Source organism: Gordionus sp. m RMFG-2023, chromosome 4 (assembly GCF_954871325.1).
Source record: "Gordionus sp. m RMFG-2023 chromosome 4, tfGorSpeb1-WG-v2, whole genome shotgun sequence".
Lineage (NCBI taxonomy): Eukaryota > Metazoa > Nematomorpha > Gordioida > Chordodea > Parachordodidae > Gordionus > Gordionus sp. m RMFG-2023.
The window spans coordinates 25252693-25278477 of record NC_088778.1 but is presented as its reverse complement, the minus strand read 5'-3'; the positions used below and the strand labels follow the sequence as shown (position 1 = coordinate 25278477).

The 25785-nt window shown below is 28.2% G+C and overlaps 1 protein-coding gene across 7 annotated transcripts in view; it reads left to right on the top strand.

Annotated features, from left to right (window-relative positions):
• Positions 1 to 25785, top strand: part of LOC135928327 (intermembrane lipid transfer protein VPS13A-like) — an 81456-nt gene that overhangs the window by 19968 nt on the left and 35703 nt on the right. For 4 of the 7 annotated variants that reach the window (XR_010572290.1, XM_065464770.1, XM_065464774.1 and 1 more), the window contains 28 exons: positions 13 to 83; positions 467 to 547; positions 4867 to 5065; positions 6978 to 7036; positions 7650 to 7802; positions 8303 to 8426; positions 10102 to 10189; positions 10967 to 11084; positions 11759 to 11972; positions 12077 to 12229; positions 12312 to 12522; positions 12781 to 12857; positions 13062 to 13341; positions 13983 to 14171; positions 14328 to 14453; positions 14759 to 15027; positions 15169 to 15372; positions 15609 to 15911; positions 16165 to 16253; positions 16711 to 16888; positions 17183 to 17233; positions 17513 to 17828; positions 19835 to 19926; positions 20597 to 20769; positions 23815 to 23967; positions 24100 to 24242; positions 24562 to 24689; positions 24971 to 25093. Coding sequence is in view for 6 of the 7 variants with exons in the window: in XM_065464770.1 (XP_065320842.1) it covers positions 13 to 83; positions 467 to 547; positions 4867 to 5065; positions 6978 to 7036; positions 7650 to 7802; positions 8303 to 8426; positions 10102 to 10189; positions 10967 to 11084; positions 11759 to 11972; positions 12077 to 12229; positions 12312 to 12522; positions 12781 to 12857; positions 13062 to 13341; positions 13983 to 14171; positions 14328 to 14453; positions 14759 to 15027; positions 15169 to 15372; positions 15609 to 15911; positions 16165 to 16253; positions 16711 to 16888; positions 17183 to 17233; positions 17513 to 17828; positions 19835 to 19926; positions 20597 to 20769; positions 23815 to 23967; positions 24100 to 24242; positions 24562 to 24689; positions 24971 to 25093 (4365 nt within the window). In the remaining variant the exon portion in view is untranslated. The remainder of the gene's footprint in view (positions 1 to 12; positions 84 to 466; positions 548 to 4866; positions 5066 to 6977; positions 7037 to 7649; positions 7803 to 8302; positions 8427 to 10101; positions 10190 to 10966; positions 11085 to 11758; positions 11973 to 12076; positions 12230 to 12311; positions 12523 to 12780; positions 12858 to 13061; positions 13342 to 13982; positions 14172 to 14327; positions 14454 to 14758; positions 15028 to 15168; positions 15373 to 15608; positions 15912 to 16164; positions 16254 to 16710; positions 16889 to 17182; positions 17234 to 17512; positions 17829 to 19834; positions 19927 to 20596; positions 20770 to 23814; positions 23968 to 24099; positions 24243 to 24561; positions 24690 to 24970; positions 25094 to 25785) is intronic. The other 3 variants (XM_065464772.1, XM_065464773.1, XM_065464771.1) reach the window with 3 other exon arrangements.

Here is a 25785-nt window from a genome sequence, read left to right as displayed (position 1 = left end):
TTATTATATTAGTTTGTTCAAAACGTTTACCATTTCAAATTGCTCCAACTCTCGTTGACGTTGTTTACAAAGGAAGACACTATGTAAAATTACTATTGTATTTAGGAAAATCAAATCTCACATTTTTTTAAGGAAAGATATAAGTTAGAAGGACTAAGAATGCATGAAAACATTTAAAAAAAACACGAAAAAATTTGTTTTTAAAACAAAAAAAAACGGGGTTTTTATTCTTAAATTCTATTTTATAGTTGATTAAAAAAAATATAATAATGGACATTCTTAAATCAAAAGGATAATTTACATTTTTATTTGTCTACAAAAAAATGTTTGTCTACCAAAATAAGATTAGTTGTTTCTTATTTTATATTTACAGGGTTATGTCTAACTGATTGCATTATTAACTTAAAGGATTATATCATTTTATATCAATCATCATTATAAATAATATATGTTTTAAAAAAAAAAGAAGAGATAATAGACTGACGGAAATGGTACTAAATGGACTCGGGGTTACGTTTGAACAATGTCCTGGTGCCGATGCCTCACAGTTTAACATCTATCCTTATACTAATAATCAGCATAGGCTTCTTTTTTATTTCAAAATCATAATATTTAAGATTTAGCATTTGTATTTTAAATTTTACGAATTGTGCGCACCCAAAAAAATATATATCCATTGTAAAAAAAGACATAGTGTCAATGGATGGAATCCTCTCGAATTTTGTCGACGAGATAAAAGAACCCATATTAAAGGAACATAATGTCGGTAAATAGAATCAAGTGATTAAAAATTCGTGAAGTATCATTAATTAAGAAACAAGAAGGATTCAAAGTGTAAATCAACAAAGTGATTTACCTCAATAATAAAAGGACGAAGAAAAACAGATTGACATTAAATTCAAATTTGAGTGACTTCATCTATTTTTTCTTATAAAGATATATGGTGTATTAGCTTCAATGTGTTTTTTCATGCAATGTATTATTTTTTCAACTTTAAATCATTTTTTAAACGCGTTTTTTTTAATTTTAAAAATCGTATATTACTAGAAATGTATTCCAGCATGTTTAGAACACTTATCTTATGAATTGTAGATAATTTTGCGGTTAATCTTTGAGTCATTTTAGAAAAACTAATATAAATTATATTAAGCGCAAAAGTTCATGGCCATATTGTTTGAAAATTATAGGATAGGTATTTCAAACATGCTAGATTACATTTCCGGTAAAATTAAATATTTAAATTTTAAAAAACGCGCACAAAAAATGATTTAAAGTTTAAAAAATAACACATTGTCGGAAAAAGCACATAATAAATATGGGTAAAAGAATACATAATTTAACGTAAATACGACATTTCACCCATCTACAAAAAGTGAGACGTATTGACATTATAAAGGTGGATAAACAACATAATAGAAACAAACAAACTACATATTATTATTTAGAACGGCTACAACTTATTTAAAAAAAGTTTAAAATAATACCACTATATAAGTACATATTATTACAAAATTTGCACAAGAAAATAAATTCTATCATACACTATAATATTCAATACATTATTAACTGGAATCCTTATAGAAAATGAGAATCATTTTCCAGAAAGATATCTTATTTCCGTCACTTCCTATGCCGACCCTCCATATTAAATATTGAATTCGAAAGAGTTACTCAAGTTCGATTTTCGTTAATTTTTTTGGAAACTGATCATTCCTTAATCAGATCTACAAATGCCTTGGGTGTCTGCATGGTAACAAGCTGTATTATTTTGGGAAGTTAATTGACGGTTTCAAAGGTCGTACATACCGTCCTCGACCTTTATGTTTATTCAGTGTGGATAACTTATTATGGAATAGGACATATAGTAAAAATAAAAGTTTTGTAATAATGAAAAGAAACGAATTGATTTTGCCGCCATATATTTAACTAAATAATAGAAAGTTGTTGCCATATATGAATATTTCACAATATAACTTCAAAATATTTTGATAAATTATCATTAATTAAAATTTGGCTTTATTAAATTTTTTTTATGTGATTCCAAGAGAAATGCAAACCACTTATATATGCATACAGTATATGATATTGCAGGTAATATTATTCATAAGGACTTCATGCCTTTGGCAGACGAATAATCTAGAGTTACTCCGAATATTATTCCAAATCCTGCTCCACATCACCTTTGGCAGACGAATAATCTAGAGTTACTCCCAATATTATTCCAAATCCTGCTCCACATCATTTAATAAAAACGGCCATTCAACGTTGCTTTGCTTGTCAATTGATACATCATTTGATCAATGAATGTAATAAATTAAGTTAGAGCAATAATTTAAATATTATATAGCTTAATAATAGATCTTTAATATGACATATAAATAAATGTGATAGAACGATTAAAACTAAAAACCCGAAGTACAAAATAGGAAATGGCCATTGAAAAAAAAGGTATTTTTTTTTCTGTGGATGTATACCATGTATACCTGACTTTTTATATTTAGTATTTATACAAAATACTAGACTGGGCTGAACGATGAAAGGCCCTTATTTAATATTTAAAAAATATTATTTGAGAGGTTGGGGGGGGGGGTTGCAATGTGGTTTATTTTATAATAGTAAATTTTCTTTTGAAATTACAGCACAAAATAATAAACATATTTATAATTTTATTGGCAATAATTTCTATATACATAATACAATCAAAAAATTTAAATATATCATATATTAATTCACCCAAAAAATTTGAAAAATTTTCACTTTCATCTAATTTCTTCTAAGGGAATAAAAATATAAAATGTTGTGTTGCAGAAATTTGTTTTGCTTTCAAAAGATTTTTCACACTTAGATATTTATCATTGTAAATATATAATTTACCACTCTGTTATTATTTCTTGATAATTATATAAATCCATTGTTACGTTGCAAGCTAACAGTTTATAAATACTCGCTAAACTGTCGCAGGGACTTTTACTGTGTGTGGTTGCAAATATGCCACTCTGACTTTTTTCCAAAATCATTTTCATAATTGTTGAGGTTAATGAAATTTTTATTATTATATTGGGTAACTGCCCCATCAGAAAAATAATTAACTTTGTCCTTTTCTTTAAAGAATAAGATCAATTTTATTTAAAATAGATGAAATGCACATGTGTTGTACTCTAAACAATCTGTTATAATAACAAAATTTACTTGTTTAATTAAACAGTCTTAAAGGTAAGAAATAATAAAAAGTAAATAGTGGCCTTATTTTAGGTCCAATGGAATCCTTGTGCATGTCCTGCACCACAAAAGCATAATTTTCTGAAAGGTCAGTAATAACTAAGAATTCGCCAACATATAAATTGGATTTTAATAAGTTTTGAAATAAGGATTGTTGTTGTGCTACAAAAAAATGAAGATTCAATTATTTAATTTTTCAATTAAATAATCTACAAATTAGTTATCAGATTTTATCAGCATTTTACCAATAAAAATATAAGGGCCTTACATGTAGATATAATTTTTAGATAAAAAATGATTGCGTAAGTATCCATTCAATTTAAATATGATGATATTTATGTTAAATTTTTATCCATATAGGGTTATAACTCTTAGACCCACCTTCAGCCCAATCTAGAATCTTGTACAAATATAAAGCAGTTTGGTATACACAGTCAAAAATACATTTTTTTCTATGGCTATTTCCGGTTTGGTAAATCCGATTTTTGGAATTAATCGGGTTTTTATCACAAATATTTATATGTCATTATGTAATATTAAAGATTTATTATTAAGCTATATAATAAAATATAAATTATTGCTCCTTAATTTATTCTTAAGATATTTGAAAATTAATGAAGTGTATTTTATCAAAAATGTACCATTTTTCCGCTCTTTAAACACCATATCTTAGCCAGTAAGTGGTGTAAGGAAGTAAAATTTTATTTTTTTCTTAGTTGTAGTATATACTATCAATATGCAAAATTTAAAAAAATTCTCAGGGTGTCGGCTTGTTACTTTGTTGATCTGATATGGAATTCACCATATATATATTGAAGAGAAAATAAATAAGGACACATTTTGTCAGATTTGATGGTACGAATATTTTCTCATTACGGGAATTATGTTCCTTAAATATGGATTCTTTGTATCCTTATCTCGTCAAAAGTTTGAGAGTATTCCATTCATTTCATCGGAATTATGGAATTTTTTACTTTTGCCCATCTAATTTTTTAACATATCTTTAAGATACGATTTTGATGTGGAATGTATGATATAAGATGTCCAACAAATTAATATCATGCTTTTATAACCATTTTTTAATGTGAATATATTAATTTAAAATAATTTACTAACCAAAAACCAAGTGTTTATTTCTTTTGAAAATGAGTCTTAGCTCACGTTTTTAGTTTAATTAATAATTTTTAAAAAAAAATTGGTTGTGTGGATAAATGTTTGTAGAATGAAGATCTAAATTTTATTAAATTTTTCATTTCCAGGTTAAAAACAATTTTTTTGCTCTAACTTTTTACTGATGTAATATTAAAAGATTGTATTTTCACAAATAAAACCATTTTATAAATGACATAATTTGAATCCTTTTTTTATTTTCACAATTGTAGTCCGATTCAAAGGTAACATTCCCATTTAAATTTTACTTGCGTTATTTATTTTTTTTTAAAAAAATTCGCTTTTAATTAATCACTTAAAAAAATGTCCAACGATTATCATATATTCCTCTACAAATATCCCTTTTATTTACAAAGGATTTTTTTTAACATTAAAAATGTTATTTTAAAAAGCGTTACTACATTTGAATTGATTGCTAAATAATCCACCTTTAACGCATATACACTTTTCTTTTTTTTTTCGTACCATTTTAAAAAGGTTAGAAGTGTCTATGGACAACTTCGATGTCAGTGGCAAATCTAACCCGCATCAAACCAACCCCCTCATCATAAAAACCATAAAGTCGGATGAGAATGAAAACCTCGTGCACTGCCTTTTCGAGTCAAACCCACTGGACAATTCCTGCGACCAGAGGCTCCACCTGACGGCTAACCCTCTACAGATCGTTTACGACGCGGTACATCATAATAAGAAAAAATAACATGCCGCGAAATGAATTGATGATTTTCAAATTTCTTTTCTTTTAGATAAGGGGTTTTTTTTAAAAAAAAAGAAGTTATTAATATATCGTCACTTAGTATTGGGTTTGGTATAAAAGTGTACCGATTCGGCTAAATCCTGTATTACTGATTTCAATCCCGACACTCAATAAAGTTATGAGGAAAATATGCAATTCGCTACTGTGCACATGTAATTATTGAATTGTAGACATTGTTATTATACATTATAAGAATTAATATTTTAATTAATAAAATTTATAGATCAGAGCCACCAAAAAGGATTGTTTTGACATGTATAAATTTCTTTAGTATTTTTATTAATAAAATATAGAGAGTATAGTGGCAAATAAGGCGAATTATTAATATTTCGAAATTAATTAATAAACTTAATGAGTCACGAAACTAATCCAGGTTCTTTCAATTTTTTAACCTTTTTTTTTTAAAAAAAAAAAGAATACACGTTGATAATAGGAATTTTTTTTGTCATATATATATTTTATTTTTTTGGGAAATCAAAGCGTTCATTTTGTTTGTATCTATCCATCTTTTATTTTTTTAACGAATTAATTATAGTTTTTTCTTCCATTATCAATGGACGATGCTACCGATCATCTGGTATATGCCGTATTTTAGGGATGGATTCTTCTGATTATTCCTCCTTAATATCGTTGTCATGCCGTCATTTTTATCAGTGTATTCATAAATCATTGTTTAATTTTGGTCTAGATTATTGTTAATATTACGTGAATCTCCGGATGTAAGGAATATCTCCAATATGCTTAGTTTACGTTTTTTTTGTCTAATATTTTGACAGATTAGTTTGATTTTTCTAGAAATGCCATGCCATTCTATTTTTCATTCCACATACTGTTTAATTTAATTTAGTAATTTAAAAAAAAAATGATTGTCCGAACCATCATATGGAAAACCCTAGTATTTCATCCTATTAATTTATAATATAAAGTAATATTACAAAGCAGTGTTGTCGAAAACCTCAAGTTCTGCTGGATTCATAGTGGGACCCGATTCGACACGATTTAACAACTGATTAATTTTTAAAATCTGTTTATGAGATCAATTTTTCTTTATTAATTTTCTTTATTATATTCATGACAATAATCTAAGAATTATTATTTTAATAAAAAAAATGGATTCTCATTAAAAAATTTTTAATATCGCTCAGCTGTTAAATTGTGTCGGATCGAATTCCACTCTGAATCCAGTCTTAAAGGCTTGGCTTTTTTTAAACAGGTAAATCAAGATTTTAGCGGAGAAAAAAATAAGCTATTTAAACCTCGTGTAAAAGGTTTTACTGCCCTTTTTGACCAAATCTCATGGGTAGAAATTTATTGGCATAATTCTTGATTTAACCGTATGGAGAACACTAATCACAATTGATAAAGATTGGCATTTACAATACAAAAACGATCTAATTAATCATATTCCAAAACAGCCGACATATTTAATTGCGTTTCCTTGAATTAAGATAAAACCAACTTGGAGACGATATTAGAGGCTGAAGGAAAATAATATTAGTTCTATTTTAAAAATAAATTATTTAGCGTTAAAGAATGTTTTAAATTGTTTTTTTTTTAAATTTTATATAATGGATAAAAGAACTTATAAAATTTAAACAATATCCCCCCCCCCCTCGCCCAATCAAGAAAAATTATATTAATCTTTTTAAATATAATTCTTAAGGTTTTGATGTAATGAGCTTTGATTTTACTGCCTATATTTTTTATAAAAAAATTAAAGTTCCGCTTGATTTGTATGTCCAAAGGAAAATATAAGAATACCTTTTTTATATTTTTATTTTAAATTAGTATTATTATATATATAAATATGAATCATTTCACATTTAAACAGGGTACCATAAATAAACTCAGCGAGTTTTTCAAGCCTCCAGAATCCGTCAAACTTAAACAGTAAGATTATCCATTATTATTTTTGTATATGGGAGGATTTTGGGGAGGGGGTAGGGAAGCAGGCTTCCTAAAAAATTCTTAGCCACTCAAAAGGATTTTCTAAAAAATATTAAATTCCTTTTATGCAAATATACGAAAACACGTTATAAATTGCAATTTTTTTTAAAGAAAGAAAGCTAATATTACATTAAATTAATCATTTACAGTTTATTTTATCGAAAAATACCGTTACTACATGTATCCAATTTATTATTCCCTTCATTCATATTATAATTTACGCTATAATACTAATGCTATAATATTAATTTCCTACATTTTTTATAAAAGCAAATTTTCACCAACCCACAAACTAAAATTTCTAATTACAGCTTCGCATAATAATATCGTTTTCTGACCATTTATATGCTATATTTTGTACGTGCACACTCTTGTAAATGTGGAAAAATTTTACGCCCGTATGAGAACCGGATAATATTTATTTTGTTAAGGGATTCGGATTAAGGACTATTTACAATAATTCTGGTGGAGAGAGGGGGGGGACCCTGTTTTCCTTTTTTTACATTCTTAACATATATGTCAATCATTTATTATTATTATTATTTTTTTATCTCAGGTTACAAAACGCGGCAGTTTCTACCCTGGAGGATGTTAAACAAAATACGGCTACGGGTTACAAATACGCTCTAGAAAAGCGTAAGATATTAGATCTTAAAGTCAATATCAAATCTTCCCACATTATTATACCCAATCGAGGCGTGTATAAAGAGTAAGTAATAAATAATTCATTTTATGTTTTTCCAATTTCCCCTCCCCTTTTCTCACACTGAAAATAATAACTCTTTATTAAAACAATTAAAATTTGGGTTGATGGGTGTCGTTAGCTCTTATAAATTATAACTAAGGGTGGGGGGGTGTATGAAAACGGACCATGTTTATCTAAGAAGTGCTAAAAAACACGATTGCCCTAATACAAAATCTTATAAGCTCCCTCATTATATATAGGTATGCTGCGCACTAGATCTCTTCAAAAACGAATAGGAATCTAATTTACTATCCGATATCGCACTTCTACGTTTAATGGCGGTTTTCCGGAGAAGTACAAATGCGAATAGTTAATTATTCAATAAAATCTACTATTCGTATTTATACGTATAATAGAATCATATTCGTTTTTGAATAGCCTTAATGCACGCATTTTGCCCCATAGCGACACCTTTTGCTACGTACATACCTATAATTTCATTTGAATATATTAATTTTTTTCAGTGATTCCGACATAATTCTAATTGATTTGGGTAATTTCTCCATGTTTTCCGTCAAAGATGATCCCGATGTAAGACAAGATCTTTCTATATACGATACGAGGTCGTCCCTCGTCCCTACCATCAATGTTAAGATTTTTTTTAAATTTCAAATTTAGTTTTTTTTCTAATACCCTACTTCCAAAGTTTTTTTAAAAATTTTACTTTTCTTTTTATTTAACTTTTATGTAACAGTTCTAAGTTACAAAAATTTTTTATCTCAGGACTTGTTACATAAAAGTCACAGATCTAGCGAAAATTAAAATTAGACGTGGGGATTAATACACTTAGACCAATATATTTTATACCATTAAGGGTCTGTTTTTTCATCACAATTATTCAACAGCTTTAAATCTTGCTTAATTGAATATTTAAAATATTTTGGTTAATATGCGTTTCATACGAATCTACCCTCTTGTAAACAGGAAATATTTTAGTTAAACATTTAAAATTGAATATGTTTTTTTTGACAAAAATTAATTATGCTACCATTGATAATGATAACCATCCATTTTGCTGTGCTGGTTTTATCAAGATGGATCTTATGGCTCCGGAAACAACATTTTTATATATTACATTTTTGTGTTATTTACTTGGTCGGAATCGTATTGTACTTCATCATGTTGCAATTGAAGCCACTTTTTTAGAGGTGCAGTACATAATGGTTTCGAACTTCCTATTCTAGTATTGATTAATGACACTGTTTCACCTATGAATATCAATTTATTTTAAGCGCTCGTCATATCATCGACGAGACTTACTATGCCTACATTGTATGTATTTAAAAACAATGCCCTTTTGGCCTTTTCGGTCATAATGACAATATTTCTTCAAAATTTTAGGCGAACCACACTCCGTTATACCTTGCGGAGCAGTTTTAAGAACGCTTATTGTTTGCTGTTTCTATCTATTACATTTGAACAAATGAGGATTTTATTTTTAAAAACGTTAAGGTTTAACAATTGCCCACCATAGATATTAACTACTTAGATCACCTATTAAACATTATATTTTTATATAAAAAATGTACTATTCCTAAATATCCCTATCTTCGCTAATCACTAAATAATTTTCTGCATTGATAAAATTATTCAGTCTAATCTATGACACCCACCATCACTTCTAAAATTTTTTGAAATATTCGGTGTACCCTGCCATATGACAATTTATATATGGGCAGTGAATTGATTGACATCTTTAAATATATATATGTATATATTTTTAATTTGCCCTCGATTTTTTTTTAAAAATCGTTCTATTTTAAATTGCGAATCTTTTTCCAAATATTCATATGATAATTTTTTTTAAGGTCATCTGCATTTTTTATATTATGTTTCATTTATTTTTCTTCACTTTTTTGGTTTCATCTATTTTGATCTATTCATAATTTAATCCTAGGTTTTCATTTCAACCTAAAAACGGATACTTAAAGCTTGCTCTGAACTTCAATATTTTTAATTACCACCCCCATTCCCCCATAATATGTCTCAAAGCGTCTTAGATGATTAACCGCCAATTCTTTGTTGAGATTGAAATTACGTTCGGTTCCTATTATTCTCACAACAGCCACGATTCACTATCTGACCTATCTCCATCGCTATAAACTTTTATTCTCTAATTATTTTTTCGCCCATTTTCACTGTAAACCATATTATACTATACTGTTGGTTGGATAATAGATTTGTATAACTTTCCATTTAAAGTTTGAATCAGGCTAAGTTTTTATAAAATAATTATTTATATAATTTTTTTTTGAATTTATAGAATAAAGAAATCGAAGACTTGATGGAAAAATCTTATGATAAAGTCGAAGTGAAAATGGATAGGATCCAAATGCTATACGCCACTAAAGGTTTATTAAAACTATTTTTTTGTAATTTATTTTAACATCGTCCAGTTATGATCTTACCACCTTAATCATAGTTAGCCCAAATTCGCGGCGGTGTATTATTCTTCGCCGCGAATTCCCGCTAACGTGAATGAGGGGTTAGATTGAACAAAATAAAATAAAAATCATGAAAAAAAATATCTTTTATGAATATTTAAATTAGATTTTAAAAAAGTATCTTTTTGGTTTTCGATAATGATTTTAAAAAATATTCAGCACAATTTTAAGATTTAATGTGATTTTTTTCATCGTATTCATTTAAATTTTTTTTTGTTTGAAGATCTTTTATGAATTTTTGTTCATTTTGATTAGAGCTTAAAAATTTTAATATTTGCCTGCCCAAAATTTAACAAAATTTTTTGAAAGGTTCAATAGATTGAATATTATTTTTTTTAAAGAAAATCAAAAGTTTTTTATTTACGCATAAAAATTACAAAAGATTTGTAATTTTAGATAAGATTTGATCCGAAATCATATAAATCCATAATTGAAAGGTATTTTTTTTAAATTTTGTTTTAGTTTATAATGACTTCTCCATTTATTTTTCATTCTAATCCTTGAGGAATATTTTAAACCCAAAGCATGCAATTAAAATAGTGTAATTTACAAAAATAGTTTGAGAAATCGTATAAATGATGGATATTTGCCATTTATTTGCTGCCCAACCTCTGCAAGTCTCTGTCTCAAGAAAAATATTGATAAAAGGATTGATTTTATTAATTTTTTGAAATTTATCTTAAGATGATGATTGGAAGCACCACAAATCTATGGATGACTCACCACTGCATATTTTGAAACCTGGCGCAATCAAAGTACTCCTCGAAAAATCAATAATAATGGACGACCCTAAAATTCCAAGGTTAAAACACAATTTTTTTTATTATTATTATAAAGTTCTGGGTTTACCGTTATAAAATATTTATAATTGAAAATATTAGTTAGCTGATTTATTGATTACTTAAAATGAATAATATTTTACTTTTATATTTTATAAAATCATTGAAAACCCAATATATTATGAACTTACCTCTGACACCATTCATCAGGATCATAGAGCTCCTAGAGTTTGTAAAAAAACACTTATTTCTCGATGGTCTGGATTTTTGATTAAAGTGCTTTTTTGTGGTATTTTTGATCAATTTTGATTAGCCCCAAAAAATTTTAAAATACCATAATTTCAATATAAAAGGGTAATTTTGAGTTATAAATATCTTGTTAATTTTCCTTGACAAACTTAAATATGACGAAAAATTAATTAATGACTGGGACATAGCATTTTATAATGAGTTCATCCTCATCCCCCTTAAACAATTACTCTTGCTTTATTTTATTTTTTTCAACGAATGCTAAGTGTTGAGATACTCAAAAATTATCTTGATTTGATAGTTATTATCAATTTTATCTAATAAATAAAATTACCAATGCATTTTTAAATGTAGGTTAAATAACGCTTTTATTTATTTGTGCAGGGAAGCAATTTTTCTCTTCATCTTAACTTGTCTCTTATGAATATTACCAAATATTTTCTTAAAGAATACGGATATTTGGCGTCCTACCCGACGTAACCCTAGACATATCCGACAAACGACTGGAAGACGTGCTCAAGCTTATTTTAAGCGTTCCTAGGCCTCAACCGGCTCCTCAAAATATCGATAACGAAACTATTTTCCCTTCTGAATCTGCGCCCCATTCCCCTTCTCCACAGGACGTTTTGTTAAAAAAGGGCGCGAAATCTAGTTCAGATAATGTAATAAAACAAAATTCGCAAAACTTTTTTTTGGGTAGAATTTGATCAAAATATTTTTCATATTCTAAGTCAAACTTTTACACACTACTTTTATAATTATATAGAACGCCCACGCATCTGACGCGTTAAGGCTGGCGGAAGAAGAAGTAATCAATACCGCTATTGACGAAGACTCGGATAGAAGTAAAAAAGTTAACGAACAGGCTAACCTTAATGTGCACCTGACTTCCCTAATGCTCAACTTCGAATTGAAGCTAGTATTCACCTATCCCAAATAAATTTCTAATATTTATTTGGTATTATTTTTTAAAAAAAATATTCACCTGTATAATATAACAGTTACGCCTCAATTTATACCGAGTCAAGGCCGGCGTTCCCAGAATTAAACCCAAAGGTGACGAAGTAGATTCAATTAAACCTTCGAAGGACAAGGAAAGAATAATGAGTTTTTCGATTAACTCTTTAGGAGCCTACGTTGAATCCAAGACATTTGAAACACTCATTAAAGCTCATCTCAAAGCTATAGTGCTCGAAAATTTCGAGTATGCAGGTCGAAACATTTTATATAATACATTGAGAAATATTATGAAAAATTTAAAATCTTAATCAAGGATGGGATAGGGGTGATACACCGTTTATTTACAAAATTTATTAGATGATTTGATATAAAAAAATAATTCATCATAACGGATGATTAGGTGAGCTAAGGGCTGAAGAGAAGAAAGATTGGAAAGAAATCTTATCATTAAAGGAAACTGAAATTTTTTTTTTGTTTAGTGATGAATATATATATTATTTGAAAATATAGAGCCATCAGGCCATCTATATTTGATCAACTCATCCGCGGGCATTGATCAACACTTTTTATCCTGCAAAATAATAATCGTAAAATTTTTTTATATTTAAATATTTGTTTATTTTTAGATGTTTTAACATATATATTAATTTTTTTATGTGATAATTATATTTAAGCTTAAAACCCCCAAAAATACATAATTATTTTAAAGTGACTAGATTTTTAATATAAAAAATCTCATTGTATTTTTTAAGGATATGTTTGATTTTTTTTATCTACTTCATTATCGTTAGGCCAATATAAACGGTCCCGATTTTGTGACCGAATACTGCATGACCGAAAAAAGATTGGATCTGAAATTTTGTCCGCTCAACCTTAAATTGCACCAAAAGGCCCTGTTAACTTTACTGAAGATGGGCGAAGCCTTGATTGCCGAAATGACACGAATCAGTTTGATCGATGCCCAGGAGAAGCATACCAAGTTCCAGGACGAAACGAGGTTACAAACGGTGTCCACCAAGGGAAGTTTCAAGAAAAAGAGAATGGGAATCAGTTTTGACGAGGGATCATTAGGTTCGACAGCGGCGTTTAGATTATATATATAATCCTTAAATACATAATTAAATTAGAAGAGTGATAATGAAGGAAGGCGAAAGAAATAATTTTATCACAATAGAAATTGAATAAAATAATGAAATATATATGTAATTAAGGGGTGACAAAAACTAAGGCCCTTTTTTTGGTTTTTTTAAAAATTACTACTACAATCCTTGCTGAAAATATAATCGCCAATATTTTATCACAAATTTTTCTATATCACAATCATCTTAAATATAAAAAACAAATATTAATAGCTTCATTTTGTTAAATTAAGTTTATTATTTGTTTTATATAAAATTTAATTTTTGAAATTTTCTTAAAATAAATTTTTATAGATATTTATTCTTACTCTTTTTTTTTTTCGCTGTTTATTTCTCGTTTTTTTTACATTTGGAAAAAACAGTTGTTTTTTTAAATATTTTTTTTTTTACGATCAATTCAATTATAAGATCGATCATTGCCATTTTGATCCAATATATAATATATTGGGCGTGCTTATCTCCTATCGCGACGCCCGTTGATTAAGAATGAATTAATTTTTTTTATTCGATTATAATTTTATTTGAGATAATATATTACAAATTTAAAAAATATGAAATAATAATACATTTCAGGCCACTCTTTGCAAAGTCAAAAAAAGCTTACCCAAGGTAAGATGAGTGTATCGCCTTCAGCTCTATCCACCTTTTCGAGTAGCATAAATCAGAATTACACCACTCCACCTTCATCAATCAAACCTCGTGATTCTAATATGTCTATCTTATCTACTACTTCACCGGTACCTTCAAAGTTGGCACCATTAGGTTTTTTTTCAAAAGTTCATATTTTTTTTGGGTACGAAACATAGTAAATCAAGTTAACTTATGCTCTTAATGATTTAAGAAATGTAGAAATAGGTAACTATTAATTAATATTAGTGTAACCACTTTTTATTTCACAACCACGATTTTATATTCTAGTAATGACTCCTAGAAAGAACAAAAATGGCGTCAAAGTGACTGACATGTTTATACAGGTTAATATCCAATCCGTATCGCTCAACATATGTGACGTTTCTCTTGATTTGGCCACCATTTCCATTATCGGTAATACCACACTTTTTAAAATTGCAATTTAACTGCTAAACCGTGTTTACGATCTAAGAACGTTTTATCTGCAAATTTTCTTAATTTATATTAAAGGTCAGCACCTACCTGAACTTGTTCGCAGAATTTTTTGATCACGACTTCTATTTTATACATAAAAATTAATATTTCTTGAACCCATTTTCATATACGGATTACAATCAAATATTTTTTTAGATAAATAAAAACACAGTCAGGACTAAAAATTTGAATAGATCTTTTATCTAAAAATGCAACTTGTTGCATAATTACTATTTTCCTATAAGGCCTAAAGTCCAACGTTATGACACGGCGGGATAAAACCCAAATAGATGCTGAACTGGCCGATATCTCGATTCAAGATAACACATTTTTATCTCGCAAGCCATCTAACGATATCCCTTATTATCACGGACAAATTTTAGGCAGCATTTTAACTAACTACAGGCCTTCCTCCTCCGCATATGCTAGCCCAACCAACGAAACCTTGGCATCCCCTTCCTATAACCGGAAAGCCTTTGGAGAATCTCCAAACTTCAAAACTCCTTCAAAACTGGTAAATTGATTTGATATGCAAACTTACTGCTTATATTATCGGGTTCGATGGATTTATCGAGGAATGCCTTATCTTTAAAATTTGAATTTTATTTCATTATAATTGTTTTGTAGATTACTTTTTATTCCAAAAAACAATTAGATAACTTCAGAAAGCCTCGTCAAAGCTACCTTATACCTCTTCAACAACGGGCCCAATAACGACTTTTGGAAGCAAAACCCCTCATTTCAAGGCTTCTACAGACGGAATATTTTGTACGACATAAACAAAACCGATATCAAAGTCGATGTAACACTAGGAGGCTTAAGGGTCGTTGTTTTACTTCCATTTTTCGCCCGATTGCAGGTTTATGTCATACATAACCTACAAAAAGAATATTATGCATGTTATATAAGTATAGTAAGATTTTAAATTTTAAATAAACAATTCCGATTCTTAAATTAATATATATTGTAATATGTAAACACAATTTTTAACTATCTTGCCAATAAAACATAACGCAACAATTAAGTGTTTTTTTTTTCGAAGAATAAAATGAAAAGGGAGAATAAATAAAAAATTGTTTTCCTATAATTTTAAAGTCCGTGATAGAAACGTTTTCATCAGACGCCAAATCTAAGATGGCAGAAGCTACCTCCGCTGCTGCGGCTGAAGTAGCCAGCAACCTGAGTAAAACGGCCTCGCGTATTTTATTGCGCGTCGAAATGAGGGCACCCGTTTTCGTCATTCCTCGAGGAAATTCTTTTCCCGATGCCGCCATATTGGATCTGGGAACCCTCAGATTGGCCAATCGATTTGCTTTAACACCGCCCGCATTGCTTAAACAGAAAGTTCCAAACGATTCGCATAGTATAAATAATTCGTTGGACGATGAAATTACTTTGGTAATTATTATTTTCTTTGATTTTGGGAGATTTAATATAATGCAATTATTTTTTTTAATTTTTGATGATTGGCATTTTATTATTTTTTTTGAATTTGTGGTCACCATTAACATGTGTGAACCATTATGATTTAGATATTTTTAAAAAGAATAATTATCGCTTTTGAAAGATTAGATATATATTATAAAATGCACACACCTTAGCCTTTAACTATACTACTTAATATTAAACGATTTTAACGCATAAAAACTAGAAATCTCTCAAAAATTATGATGCCCAAGGAACATCACCCGCGATTATGGACAAAATGATGTTAGAGTTGACCGATTTCAAAATATCACGGTAATAAATCTTTGATCCGATTTAACGTTCTGAATATTTAATATTTGCTCATTTTTTTTTAAAGGGACAAGACACGAATTTTTTGGAATGTTTTAAAATCCGCAATTTTAAAATAGTAAATGATAATAAATTTTATATCACGTGTTTAAATTTGACCGTTTTTATTTTTTAAATTTTATTACGCCCCGATCTTTTAAAAAATAGATGAAGGTAATCGCTTGATAATATTATCAGAGCATAAATACTTAAGGAGGGGGATAGTTATCATCACCGGTAAAAATTAAGATATCCCAATTTTAACGTATCAAATTTATGTCTTCATTATACACGTTAAATCCCAGTTTATGATATATATTTAAACTTACATTAATATCACTTGATCTGGATATATATATTAATTGTTTTTTTTACTTATAAATACTTGTACCTTAAATTTTGAATACGCCCACACTATCAGGGTCATAATGGACGAGACGAATACTTCGAATATTAAGGCTGAAGTTATGATTTTGGAACCTGCCAACATAAACCTGGAGATCAGAAGAAATTTGAGCTTCGAAGAGCATAACTCTATACCGGAAATTGATATAACTGGCCATTTGTCGAAAGTTCACACAGGCTTCACCCCCAAAGTAGTAACTATTTTTTTTATACAAGATCTGGATTAATGAGGTGTTCTATATATTAGTTATATTAGACGAATAATAAAGATGAATTTGGAAAATTTAAAAAAAATAAATGAAATAATTGCTCTTATATTACCTCAATATCTGAATAAAAAACATACAAAAACTGGTTGCTAGAGCGCCATTTTTTTTATAACACTTACTAAAAATAGTAAAATATATCAGGGACATTATATTGATTTGAATTTACAGTAATAATATATATAAATATATTTATAATGTTCTCTATATCACATTTATTAGGATTCTACCAATACGAATTATGAAGATTATTCCGAAGTTAAAGGAATTGAGGTTAGAAAAAATACATATTCAATATTTATAAAATTTACCAAAAAATATCCAAAACTCTGAACCTTTCGATTTTTTTTTGCAAAATGTTTTTTTTACAAAAGTGATTAAAACAAATGGGTCATGAGATTTTCATTATTTGACTCATAATAAATGGTGGCTTCATATATTGATCTGACCCATAGTTATCGCAGATTAGCTATTCCTAACCCCAGATTAAGCCCTACGAAACTAATGATTGCCACCTGCTTCAATCAAAATACTTCTCATAATTTTTATTAGATAAGCCTAAGTGAAGATGACCTCAATACTGTTATGAACATAGTCAACGAAAACCTTTCGGCCAAATCTCCCAGCGTCGACGATTCTTCTCAGTTCAACAAGCAGGACAAACAAGATATCGTCGGTTCGATGGCCACACCAAAATCGCAGCAAAAACCGAAATCGTCCAGATTGAGCACCGAAAATATTGCCGCGCAAACCATTAATCTGAGGAAATCCTTGATGTTAGGACCGATCGTCGAAGAAAGAAAATCTCTAAAATCTGAATCTAGAAAGAGCAAGAGCGGTAAAGATAACAAGGAAACCCCTGGTACCGGTGAATATTTTATAAGGATTTTTCTTTATTTATAAATATCAATGATTAATTAAGAAGTTCTATCAGAAACCTTGCATCGGACCTTTTTTTGGCGGTCCGGCCCTAAAAAAATTTCAGGGTTATTTTTGTCCATCTGATTTCGGATATTTTGTACTCAAAGCTGTCTGTGAAGGGTTCTGATTTTTTTTATTGTTCATAGTTATTAAAAATAATAATATCTTTGAGTGAAATTACATTTAAATTAAAATGAACTTGGCTCTCTTTTGGGCTAAATCTCGAGGTTAGATAATAATTTTTTGGACTCGAATCGATAAACATTACAATTCGATCTACCTATTTATTTGCACACCGAGAGAACATTTAGCAGGCATCGATTAATTGATAGCCCTCTAATACTAATAATTCGTGAGATATCAATGGCCCAAAATATGTCCAAAATTCTCTTAGGAAAATGCTATTTTAATAATTTGGATAAGATAATAATAACGCTAGAAATAAAAACTAAGTGCCATTTTTTTTAGCTCTACTAAATTTTTTTTAGTAAATATAGAATTTTTTTAAATAATGATGGTGTAATTTTTATTTACATTATAAATTTTTGAACCTAAGATCTCTATGCCCAAATTTCTTTGAATTTAATATTTTATTAATAACACATTATATTTATTTAAAAAATAAAATCATATAAAATGGAACATCCCATAACCTTTTAGTATTGGGATTTTTTTTAAAATAAATAGATGGTCCCTTATAAGGTAACTCATTTTTGATAAAATAATTTACATTTTAAAACATAAATAACCAAAAGGAAGAAAGAAAGAAAACATTAATATTACGAAACATCATTTTGTAATATATTCGGTTTTATAAGCGATTATAAATCTTTACTTGTAAATAAAATATATTTATAATTATGAAAAATGGCTACTCTTGGCTTTTTCTTTAGATTAAGTATTTTGCACTAGCCTTGATAATTTCGTCTTGCGATAAAACTGCAGTTGCGTCCAGTTATTTGTTGAGGGATTCACTATTGTTAAAATGTTACATTTTGGTAATGAAAAATTGATGCTATGGATAGATAAATAAAGGAATTGGCTGGTCCTTTAGTATCAAAATAATTTTCAAAACGTCAAGTTTTTACCAATACTAAGCCCATCAACGAATGACTGAACGCATCTGCAGTTTGCCTTAAAATGAAAGTATCAGCATCCAAAACGCTTAATTTAACTTTTTAAAAAAAGCCTTTCATAATTTTAAATTTATTTTATTAACTAAGCATATATAATCGCTTTAAGACAAAAGGCATTTAAAAAAACTAGATTATATGAAAAGAAGAAAATAGGCAATGTTTTTATGCTTATTATATCTAGAGTCTTAATTAATAAAATAATTTTTTTTTAAATATTTGTTAAAGCCTATAATGCTAAATAATATTATTTAAGGGTAAAAATGCTAGTAAAAAAAATTAAAAAAAAAACCTTTAGTTAAAAAAAAACAATCCATGACTATCCCAATTTTAATTTTTTTTAAAAAATTGGTATATTTATTCTAAAGGAATGATGAAATATTAAATTTAAAGAAATTCGGAGAGCAAAACACTAGATCTCAAGCCCAACAATTATGAAATAAATAAAAAATGCAACATTATTATTTTAAATAATTTTCTAATATTTACTATAAAGAAAATGACACATCATATTTTCCAGATCATTATATAATTAACTTTAATCAATTTTTTTTAAACGCATTTTTCGAAAAATAATATTTGACTCCTGATATCTTAGAAACCATTAGTAACAGGAGGACTACAATTTTCTATTCGATGTCTGCAAGTAATGGTTTCTCAGCACGCCTTTTTATCAAAATTTAAAAAAGTCAGGTTATTAAGTTTATCAATTTGATGTGGATTTACCCGTATTATTTTAAAAAATTGATGATATCGAAGATTTTGACGATACTAATTGTAACAAATATTTCACATAATAAATTATGTAATCGTCTCAAAGGCGACAAAAAATCAGTTTCGCCTGTCAAAATAAGCTTCAAGTTTCAATTCGATAAAGTAGCAGCCGCTCTCTATTATGGGTCATCCAACCTGGTAAAAAATAATAAATATGGTGAATATCATATTCTAAACAGTAATTTTTTATGTAATTAAAATTCACTAGAGAGGCGACTATTAAATTTATAAGTAATTTTTAAACTTTTTACATTAGTAAAGGCCCATGGTCCGATCTCTGGTCTTTGCGTCTATATGACAGGATTTTCAATGCATGCAAACCCCAGTCAAAAACCTATGCCTACTCCTCTAAAAATTTCCGCCACTTCCACGGCGATGTTTTCACATTATTAATTTAGCAAAAATTTTATTTGAAAAATAATGTCTATGATTGTATGTAATATATAGATTTGGTCAATGATTTGCAATATCATTTTATTATAATAAGTCTATTAAAAGTATTAATTTTTACAGCAATATATTTTGCCATATTTTATTTAAAAATTTAATAGATAACCACCAAAATATTTATCCTACCCCCCCCCCCCCCCCTCAAAATAATTCGGATGTAAACTGCTCATTTAGACGCCATCTGGTCTAGATGTAACCGAAATAGGCTGGACTGCGATCTTAAATAATTTGGACTGGAACTCTAAAATCGATCTCGATCTGGTCCGATTCTAGCCTAAGACCGATAGGACCAGCAGCGGCCTTTATTATGATACATCAAATTATGGCCTTGATAATATAATCATATACACTTAATTAGAGTAAAGGTGGAGTTTGCGAAAGGGATAGTAAAAAGGCTCTTTCCCGCATTCAACTCATATACATCCACCTGACAGGTCACATGAAGTCCGACAATTCCCTCGACACCAAAATATCCCTTTACGATTTGTCGCTTGAAGATAAAAGACCTTTATTTCAATCCGGGATTACCAAGTTAGCTATTTAACTCCCTTTTAAATAATTAAACAACTTGACTAAAAAAATTGTATAATAAGAGGAATTATTTAGTGCAAACTGAATCAAATATATATATTAAAATAACTGATTGTGTATAAAGTATAAAGATATTCTTCGAAAAAGAAAGAAAGAATAAATTTTATCATCAAACTTTTTGTTGTTTTAACTTTCGTCTCAATCAATGACAGATCAATTTTTTTTAAAAGAAACACGAATTTATATATTTAAAATTTGTACCATTTCTTTGCTGGAATTCCAATAATTATTCTAAGAAATCTAAAAAGAATGTAAAACATATAAAAGTTAAGCAGCTTTTTTATGGGAATATAATTTAAATATAGCCAGTTTTTTCTCTCTTACAAAAGAATACTTTTGAGATTATACTTAAAAATCTAGAACACTTTTGAGATTATACTTAAAAATCTTTTATTTTTCAAAAACTAAAATCTAACAATCAATCAATAAAAAAAATATATTAATACATTGAATTCTTGTTGCACTTCTTCAACTACGTTCATTTTAGTAGAAAAATTGACAGGTCTTTTCCTTTGCACTGCTGGTTTTTTCATGAGTGTCTTACGCACTCCAAAATTTTTCTGATTCATGAGTACTTGCTTAGGCAGGATTACATTAGAACGATCCAGAATTGTGTTAGCACGAGCAAAATTCGAATCATTGACTTTATTTTGGTTATTATCATTATTATTGATAACATAAGTATTGCTGGGACAGTTAGCTGCTTTGTGTCCTTCTGTTCCACAGGCAAAACAAGTTAAACGGAATATAGGTCTGTTGAACACTCATCCTTGATCTATGAAAGGATGGTTGCACATTTATCGTTGGTTGGTTTGGTGGCTGACCATTTCTCACAAGTTCCTCAAGAATTCGCAGAGATGGGTATAAATGAAGTTAATGAATAAAGAGGAGCAATATATATAATAAAATGTAATATTTTTTTATATATATGTTTAGTAACCTGAGAACGCCTCTTAAAAATAAGGGAGGTGTTCTAGGTATATGTATATTATTATTATTGTTATTAATTTAAAAGAAAATAATATTGATTTTTTTTAATGTATTAATATATTTTTTTTATTGATTGATTGTTAGATTTTAGTTTTTGAAAAATAAAAGATTTTTAAGTATAATCTCAAAAGTGTTCTAGATTTTTAAGTATAATCTCAAAAAATACTTTTATTGCATTATGATAATTTAGAAAGAGAAAAAGAAAAAGAAGTGTTACTACAACCCCCCCCCCCCAGATTAAATATGGATAAATTTAAAAATAATTTTTTTTTTTTTGTAAAGTTCCTCTCTACATAGTCCAATGGAAGCTATAACCATTGGCATAAAAACATAATTAGTTCATTTAGAGTATTAATTTATTTTTGATCTTGGCAAATGTCAACCGGATTAGCAATCTCCATGATATTTGGTATTCTGGCCCTCGTAAGACTATGGCTAATTATTGAATTAATTGCCCTATGCCTTGTATATATGTGTTGAAAAATATTTGCATCGAAGTCTTGGAAAAGCAAAAATTCGCCTATATTTTTTGCCCTTTTTAGCTGGCCCCTTACTATTTTTTTTTAAGATTAATAACTGCCCTCGCCGTTAATTTTAGGACTACAGCATTGGGTTTAATGAAAAATCTAAACATCCCATTTTCGAAGGTAATTATGAGAAACTCATGCATTTGACTATATGCAAAACAAAAAAAAGTAAATATATATTTTTTTAAAAAAAGACTAAAATAAATGATTAATAGTACTATGGAGCCATAATATGATAAGAACTTTAAAAGGCAAATTTTTAAGTCGACGTTCTGGCGAAAATAAAAATATTCTTTAAGATCTCTCGTGAAATTGGTAATTTTTTTTATATCTTTTTCAGGAAGGGAAGTGTTTTGTGGCCGATGTTTCCGAAGATTAATATGACAAAGGAACGAATTTAATATTGTTTAACACTGAATATTTTTTTTTTATATTTCTGCCACTGAAATATAAGAGAGTTAATGAAAATATTTTTTATCATATCCGGTACATGTCTATTAGAATTGTAATTCATGATGCAATAATATGGCAAAATTTAATAAATAATTAATGGATAGAAGTAAATACCATATATATATTAATCAGTGTTGTTAAATTATCTAGATATAAAAATACCGTATAGATATCTAACTTGTTATAAAAGTATTGGTATCTGTATCTAGAGATTATTTAAGAGGTATCGATATCTTTTTAGATACTTATTAAGATACATTTTGATATATTTTTATTTAATGCTTGTTTATCTCAAAAATGAAAATATTTGAATGCAAAATTCATTTTATCTCATATGAGCATATAATATAATTATATATCAAAAAATATTTAGTCTAATATATTAAAATATATATATATATAATATTATTCATATATAAAAAAATATAAATATTCATTAAATATTATTATTTTAAAATTCTTAGAAATCAGTTCAAGATTGTGAAGGATGTTTTCATCATGTGAATATATAAATCCTTGCTTATCCATGACGCCCATTAATTATTAAAACAATATCATTGATTTACAAAATTATTTTAAGCAAATAAATTTATTTAGAATTTTAAAATAATTTTATAGATATTCCGCTAACTTTAAATAAATAATTTATAAGTTTAATGTAAAAAAAAATTTTAAATGAGAATTTGCTCGAAAGAACGATAAAAATATTGACATTTTTTTTATTTTTTATATGGTGTTCTAATTTGAATGAGTACAAATTATTTGCGCATTTTGTACTCTCATAATAAGAAACCCTATATATAAAAAATTGTAGCTGTATCTGGATATGTTTTTAGACGATGTATCTTATCTAGATACATTTAGACCATGTATATGTATCTAGATCAATTTAAAAAGTATCTTTTAACAACTCTGATACTAATATATGGTTACTAATTCATTTATCAGTGGTAACCATATATCAAGCAAAAAATAAATAATTTTAAAAAAAACCCATAAAATATTATTAAATCAGGATGATAGAGATGAGAAAAATTAATGAGCCCGAGTTGATTAACCACACTATAAGTCCTGATAGTGAACACCATGGCAAGATGAGTCATTTGATAAACTTCGAATTTCTCAAAGACGCTAATTCTAACATGACCATCAATGCCGCCATCAATAAGTAATTTCAGTTTGTTTTATTTATTCATATCAAATTTTTAATTTTTATGAATGGTTGGTTTGGTTTTATTCTTTACTAAGTAAATGCCAATGTTAATTAATTTTCCCTTTCTTAAAACTTTTAAAAATATAGGCTATACGCTTGCGTTTGTATCGACTTTTTGAGGTCGGTCGGTGATTTTTTTACCAAAAACATGCCTTCCAGCGAAAATGACGTTAACAAACCAATCGCTAAAGCGCGATCCGCCGTTCAGGCCACTCAAACAGATAAAACAAGTGAGAACCGAATGATTATTGTGCAGTTCGTAAATAACTTTAGGCGTAAAAAAATCAAGGGTAATTGTGGGAAATGAGTTTAGGAAAATAAATCATTGATTTTAATTTTCCTTACTTTTTTTAAATATATTTATAATACAGGATAGTTTAATGAATTAATGTAATTTATGTATTGCATGTTAAAAAAAATAATTGTAAACTACTGACATCTTATTCGATGTTAAATTTATACTATAAAATTCTGATCTGGCCCGATCCGCACAAATAATTTTAATTCCAGTCCTTGTTTAAATTACAATAAATATATATTGATTTTAAGCCAAAGAACAGATTGCGGTTGATTCTAAGACCACTCCCAGTATTTATATTCGATTTTCTTTGAACGAGCCCGAAATTATATTGATTGAAGATCCTCTTGACTGGAATACGAAAGCTTTAATACTCACGGTAACTTAATTTTTTTTAAAAAAAAATAATACTAAAACAATTTGAGTCCAGATTTTTTTTTTGTCGTGCATCAATATATATTCAAGTTTATCATACGATTATTGTTTTACCCTTACCTTTAAATATCGAGGGAGAAAGAAAAACAACTTTTGTACCAAAAATCGCTAAGAAGATTATTATCTCGGTGACAATAAAATATTCAAATAACTCGTTTTTTTCAAATGTTTCTATCACTCATTATTATATCATTAACTTTATTATATTATTTTATAAAATCATAGCTTCAATTGGGGTTTTTGTACGATCGAACGCCTGACAAAACTTTGATGGACGGAAAGCTTCACAAACTGCAAATTATTGCTTGCCCTTTCCCGAAACACTTGAGGGAAGGTAACACGGCACAGGTTATTATGAAAATATTATTTTTTAACTCATTATATAATGTATGTCCCAGGGCTTAAAAAAATTTAGTATGTGTAATCAATAATTGACACTATGACATAAACAAATAGCTCACTATATCCTAGGCCTTAAACGAATTTCAGTTTAATTTTTAGAGAGGGGGGGGGCGTATATATCTAATATAACGTTCGTTTGTACAAAAAACACGGGCCTATGAGTGCTTTGGTTGAATTAATCCCTAAAAACAAAAATCTGGAACGATTCTCACTCCTAAATCTTGTATTATCCCTCAAAATTTAAAAATATGGACCTATTAGGGTAGAAACGGGTTAGTAGGTCTAAAGTTTATTGCTAGGTAGTAAGCAAAGTTTATCTAATATTTTATAAATTAAGGGATAATTTTCGAAGTACCATCATTTCTGACTATTTATTTATTCTTAATTGAATTTCAATTAGCTGGAATGCGAAGAGTTAAGGGCACCGTCCCGTTTTAGTTTGGATCAAGATCCTTAAATAAGAAACCGGTCCAGACCGTGATCCTCAATATCAATAAAAAAGGTTATTTTGAAAATATTTAGATTAGGTCTGGACATCTATTAGCGATATCTCGAAGTTTAGACAATATTTTTCTGGCTGAAATAGTTAACCGTTTTTAAAAATCGGTTCAAATCGAGCCTTGTAACAACACTAAAAA